Genomic DNA, 6,424 nt, shown 5'->3' with positions numbered 1-6,424 from the left:
TGTGTTATACCATTCAACCACAAATTTCAATTAAAGGATGATAATGAGTAGTGTAAGAAAAAGACATAAAATTGTGATTAAAAAAAAAAAAAGATGAACTGGTCCCATGGCTACTATCATCATCTTTCTATCAAGATAAATAGTTAATTATATAGACAAATCACATTAACACGAAAAATATTCACTAATTAAAATATAAATATATTAAAAATATATGTTGTGTGTCATTTCTATTTTATTTATGCCATCCAAGCGATACAAAGGAACGTGTACAATCTATCTTTTGAAAAATTCATAAGCTTGTTCTTATAATTTTGAAAAAACTCTGCTAAATTATCTACTAATATGATTATAAATTTTTCGCTATCCTGTAATCTCTTCGAAGAGGACAGCTCCCCAATAGTTATCACTAATATCAGTCTGTAAGATCTTTTTTCCTGCACTGAAAATTTTCATTTACTTAGGAATTAAATTATTTTTTTATAAGTAATTTTTATTTTGAAAAAAAACTTAACATGTATTGTTTGTCTATGTCTAGTCATCAGATTTATCGAGACATCCTGTTTTGGGCAAAGCATATTAGGTGAATAGAATTTACTTCTTTTTTTTTCATAAAAAAGAAATATTCCATTTCTTCTCTTTTATATAAAAAAAAAAATGAAAAAAAAGCTTTTATATATATTGTATTAAGCCCTTCATGAATCATTAGCCAAACAGCCTCTCGTGTTTCCTCTCTTCTCTCTTATCATCTTCTTCATTCTTTCTTCAACCGCAACTCCCCCTCCATTGTTCTTCATGGCTAGTGCAGGCTTCATCATTGGCATCATTGGTTAGCTTTCTCTTAATCATGCATGCAGAATGCAGGATATTATACATTCATTAATTTTTTATATAATTACAAAAGAATATTGAAGACAATATTAATGGCTGATGATTAATGATTCTTCTGTACTATGTGCTAATTTGCAGGTAACATCATTTCCTTCTTCGTTTTTACATCTCCCATGTAAGTAAAACCAGTAAAATAATTGATTTCTCGGTCAAGAATTTAGCTTTGATTATAAATTCATATAATAATATTTGAATTTCAGAAAGACCTTTTGGGAGGTGGTGAAGAAGAAATCGACAGAGGATTATGAAGCGTTCCCTTATATAATAACACTACTGGGGACAAGTTTGTGGACTTTCTATGGAATTCTGAAACCTGGTGGTTTGCTTGTAGTGACTGTGAATGGTATAGGTGCCTTTTTCCAGTTCATCTATGTCACTCTCTTTCTCATCTACGCTCCCAAGAACAAGAAGGTTAATTATTACCAAGCTCATCTTTAATTTAGCTATAATCTGCAATATATGATCAAGAATTGGTTTTCGTGGTGGTGTTTATTCAGGTGAAGGCGGCGAAGCTGGTGGCGCTCTTAAATGTTGGATTTCTTGGGGCGGTGATTACAGTAACTCTTCTAGCCATGCATGGAAAACTGCGGCTCACCTTTGTAGGACTCATATGCGTCGGAATGACCACTATTGTTTATGGTTCACCTCTATCGGTCATGGTACATATAGGTTTTTTTTTTTTTTCTTAAATAGTAAAAAAAATATTTTTAATAAGAAAAATTACTATTATTATTATTATTATTATTATTATTATTATTATTATATATGGTATTTATGATAAAAATATTTTTTAAAGTTTAAAGAATAAAACCTAAGTCCTTTTTTTATATATAATTAATAATTGAAAGCTTTTTAACTCAGTTTTAAAACCATATATATACATGATTTCATCATAAAAATATGGCAAAATATTCAATTTAGCTCCTATACTTATTGGAGAAGTTCAATTTAGCCTATTTTTAATTTTTTTTATTCAATTTAAGCCCAATTTAATTTAAAAATTAAAATTTATGTGCTCAATCTCTATATTTTTTTATTTAAATCAAAATAAAAAAATTTAATTTCTTGATTTTTTAATTTAAATCAAAATATTGAGAAGTTCAATTTTTTAATTTTCCCGATTTTCGGGTTAAATTTAGCTTAAATGAAAATTTTTGATTAAATTGAACAAAAAATTAAAAAAGAGCTAAATTAAACTTCTCTAATAAATATAGGGTTGTGATTGTGCTTTAAGCCATAAAAGTATATATGATATAATTAAACAAATTGAATGATGAAAAAAAAAATCATCAATAGATATTATATACACTAACTAAAAACTACCAATTCAAATTAAAATGTTCATTAATGTAAAAATATTCTTAATTAATTATTTAATTTATATAATATAATTTTAATTTTTTTTATTAACCTGATCTATTATAGATTCAAAATATAAAATGTACAAATATAATTCTTAAATAATTATATTTTAGATTTATAATAGATTGAGTCTAAGTAATAATTTACCGATTTAATATAACATGGGTTAATTCTATGTGTAACAGAAAACAGTGATAAAGACGAAGAGCGTGGAATTCATGCCGTTTTTGCTTTCATTTTCTCTCTTCCTAAACGCAGGAATTTGGTTAATTTATGCAGCAGTCGTTAGAGACTTCTATATGACAGTACAAATCTGATCTTCTCCTTAATTAATTTCAATTTATATATAATTAATTGAGTTTTAAAATAATGGCCGATAATGCATACTTACATCCATGCAAAAATTGAAAATTACCAGGTGCCCAGTGTGCTAGGCGTTATGTTGGGGATAATCCAGTTGATCCTTTATGCAATGTACAAAAGCAATGCAAAGTCAACCATATCAACGGATGGGATGCAAGAAAAAGGCTCAGACAACGTAGTCAAAGGAGACGTAGAGATGCAAGTATCCAATAGCAACGGTGGTGATTGCCAATGCAACCGTAATTAAAAAGCCTTCGAATGGATAAATTACTTTGCAGAAGATTCTGAGAACACCTTCTTTGAATCAAAGAGTGATATTCATTCATCTTCCTTGATTTACAAGGGAGCGAATGAAATATTGTGCAGAGTGGGTATTATTTAAAGAAAAAAGAGAAGGAAGAGCCAAATTAATTATGATCTGTATTTATCATATATTTAAGTTTATAATTAATTAATAATACGTATTATTAGAGTGAATTAAGTTGCATGTACTTACCCAAAAAGTGCTTTTGATTTGGTGAGTCCTCATCAATCATATATTATTGTACTTTTTCCCCCTAAAATTGCTTTTCATTTTGGATTTGCTTTTTTCCACAGAGTTGCTGCTTTTAATTTGGAAGGTTTTTCTTTGATACTTTCACTTTATATTCTGAAGAATCGGTAACTGTAGATTTTTTCAATTAACAGTATTCCAACTCGGTTGGAGGTTCTGAGTTGATCTAACTAGCTATATACCATTGGTTTATTAAAAAAGCAATATCGCCACTATTTAATTGGAAGAAAAGATGAAAATGGGTACCTAAAAAGGTAGACTAAAAATCCAAATTTCACCCTATAACATAATTTTCAGTTTCAAGACATCGTGTTTGCAACTAAATGAATATACAAATTTTTTAATGATTAATTATTTTTTTAGTATTAAGAAAGAATAATTATAATAAGTGAAAATTAAAAAATTATTAAATATATTCAGTAAATATATACTTTCTCTTTAAAAACATAAGTTTCATCTCTTTATAATTAAGTAAAAATTAATTTATTATATATAAGAAAATATTATTTTTTTAATGTTTCAATATATCTAATAATTAATTATAAAAGTCTTATTTTATAAGAAAAATTATACTCTAGTCCAAGCACTCTAGAAGCACCAAACTATAATTCAAATGAACTTAAAAAAAAAATGTAAAATATCATACATTCAACAACATAATATCTTTCAATTTTCGTATAAAGATAGTAAAAATTAAAAAATTCGATGTATCGAAATCAAGACATAAAAATTTATGAGTTGGAATGGTCTTTTTTTTTATTTTTTTTTTCTTGAGGAATGGTAGAGATTATTCTAAGTGATAGGTGTCTCTCTTATTTTGGACAACTTCGAGTGTCTTCCCTTCCCTTATTAAAAAACGACAAATGCATTTATATATTTTTGTATCAAGTATCAACCTTTTCCTTCGCAGTAGCCTTACATCCTTGCGTTTACAACTCCATTTTACAGACAGTATTTGTTACAGTAATCTTCTTCTTCTTCTTCTTCTTCGTTTCTACTTTCATTTTAATTAACTCGTCATGGCCAACTTGGAGTTCATCATCCGCATCATTGGTTAGTTTTTAATAAAGCTGATCCTGTTACTTCATTAATATAATTTCATTTTCATCTAGAAGAAAAAAAAAATAAAAAATTCACTAAATTTTTCACGCTCAAATTAAAAGGAATAGTAATATAATAGAGATATAATAATAAAAAAAAAGAGGTCTAAAATAAAGGAAAAAGAGAGAAGGTTGGAGAGAAAAATCTTTTTTATTTTTATCTTATTTTATTTATAAATAAATGTGATAAAATATATTTTTTTGACATATTTTAGTGAATATTTTTTAAAAGGTATATTTTTAAGTGTACATTATACATGATTATAGGGTATCAATTTTCTTAAAAGAAAAGCAAATTGGGAGAAAATAAACCCAATAATTTTATTGTTTGGAAATATCGTTTGTATACGGGATTTCAGTATTCTAAAAAAACAAAAGGCAATTAATGCGCTTTATGACTCTGTTTGCAGGTAACATCATTTCCTGTTTCGTTTTTGCTTCTCCCATGTGATTAATGCGATGAAAAGAATTGATTTCTTTGTCAGGCATTTGGCTTTCATTTTATTAATTTACAGAATAAATTTTGAAATATCTGTATATGCAGAAAGACCTTTTGGAGGGTCGTGAAGAAACAAATCGCTGGAGAATTACACAGCGGTTCCCTACATTACTCAATTACTGGGAACAAGTTTGTGGACTTTCTATGGACTTTTGTAGCCAGACGGTTTGCTTGCGGTGACTGTGAATGGAACTGGAGCTGCTTTCCAGTTCATCTATGTCGCTCTCTTTCTCATGTACGCTCCCAAGGATAAGAAGGTTAATTAATATAAGTATCAGTTTCATCTTAAATAATTAGCTGAGATTCAAGAATTGGTTTGTTCTGAAAGAAGTGGTGGTGTTAATTTATTCAGGTGAAGACGGCGAAGCTGGTGGCGTAATGTTGTATTTCTTCGGACGATGATAATAGCAACTCTTCTAGCGATGCACGGACACCTGCGGCTCACCTTTGTAGGACTTTTATGTGTTGGAATGATCACAGTTGCTTATGCAGCGCCTCTATCTGTAATTGTACGTGCATATATATAACTATCTGCAGTGGTTGTTCTTTGGTACCTTTTTTTTTTAGTTTTCCCCCTCATTATACCTTGATTATTAGCCTGTAAATTTGATGAATATTGTTATACACATGTAACAAAAACAGCGATAAAGACAAAAAGTGCGGAGTTTCTGCCCTTTTTGCTCTCATTTTCCCTCTTCCTAAACGCTGGAATTTGGTTGATTTATGCAGTGCTAGTCAAAGACTTCTATATTGCAGTAATTCTTTAATTACCTTCCCATTAATCAGTTTAAAATAGAATCAAGACTCGAATCCAGCCATTAGCTTAGCAATCAGGGACTCAGTTATCACTCAAGATAGAACTGATAGAGGAAGAGAGTTTTCCTTGCTGCACAGCTAGCCCTGCCTATATATATTATATATATAATTAGATATGAAAAAAAAAAAAATTCAGGTGCCAGCGTATTTGGCGTTGTGTTGGGGTTAGTCCAGTTGATCCTTTATGCAATGTACAAAACGAAGCCTGTCTCAACCAAATCAACAGAGGAATTTCAAGAAGAAGACCCTGCTAAGGCTAACCTGATTAAAGGAGACGTGGAGATGATGCAGCAAGTGTGCAGTAACGATGGTGATGTCAATGCCAAGGATTGGACCCAAAAAAAAAAAAGCGAAAAGCCTCCCGAAGCCTGCCATTATTCGACAATATACTATGCAAACAATTCTGAGAACATTCTCTTTGAATTCTTATGATTTTTACGCTGATTGGCCCAGAGAATGTTGAGAATGGAAGAATTTAATATACATATATTAAATTTTTATTTTTATTATTATAATATATATACACATAATATAAAATCTGATTTAACCATCGCATTGACAGTTCATGCCAAATTTTTTTATTGGATGTGAACTGAAATCGAACCGTTAACAGCAAATTGGACAGCACTATCATCCAAGATCCTTGCCAGTGCTACCTTTGGCCAAAAAAAAAAAAAGACAAGAAACTTTCCACTGTTGCGATCAGGAAGAAAAAGCATAATAAAACGACACAACATTGTATCAAAAGAAAATAGGTCCACTTTGCCATTATGAGTACACACAATCACATTTTTTGAGTGAATACGTGGCAACCGTCCAGAGATTATTGACACCTAATAT

General features: G+C 29.6%; 1 protein-coding gene and 1 pseudogene across 1 annotated transcript; both read left to right on the top strand.

The window, feature by feature from the left end:
- The first annotated feature begins 704 nt into the window (after positions 1 to 704).
- On the top strand, positions 705 to 3,204 carry LOC110666209 (bidirectional sugar transporter SWEET17). Its single transcript, XM_021826625.2, has 6 exons — positions 705 to 829; positions 970 to 1,006; positions 1,092 to 1,302; positions 1,389 to 1,550; positions 2,439 to 2,558; positions 2,672 to 3,204. The coding sequence occupies exons 1-6, from the start codon at positions 796 to 798 to the stop codon at positions 2,861 to 2,863; spliced, it is 756 nt and encodes a 251-aa protein (XP_021682317.2). The 5' UTR covers positions 705 to 795; the 3' UTR covers positions 2,864 to 3,204.
- Positions 3,205 to 4,188: 984 nt separating this feature from the next.
- Positions 4,189 to 6,016, top strand: LOC110666191 (bidirectional sugar transporter SWEET16-like; annotated as a pseudogene).
- Positions 6,017 to 6,424: the final 408 nt, after the last annotated feature.

Source organism: Hevea brasiliensis, chromosome 5, assembly GCF_030052815.1.
Source record: "Hevea brasiliensis isolate MT/VB/25A 57/8 chromosome 5, ASM3005281v1, whole genome shotgun sequence".
NCBI classification, from domain to species: domain Eukaryota; kingdom Viridiplantae; phylum Streptophyta; class Magnoliopsida; order Malpighiales; family Euphorbiaceae; genus Hevea; species Hevea brasiliensis.
This window is presented reverse-complemented; position numbering and strand designations above follow the sequence as displayed.

Coding starts and splice junctions, on each gene's coding strand:
- LOC110666209 (XM_021826625.2), top strand. CDS start 796: ATGGCTAGTGCAGGCTTCATCATTGGCATCATTG. Junction 830..969: donor CTTCATCATTGGCATCATTG/GTTAGCTTTCTC, acceptor GCTAATTTGCAG/GTAACATCATTTCCTTCTTC. Junction 1,007..1,091: donor TTCGTTTTTACATCTCCCAT/GTAAGTAAAACC, acceptor TTTGAATTTCAG/AAAGACCTTTTGGGAGGTGG.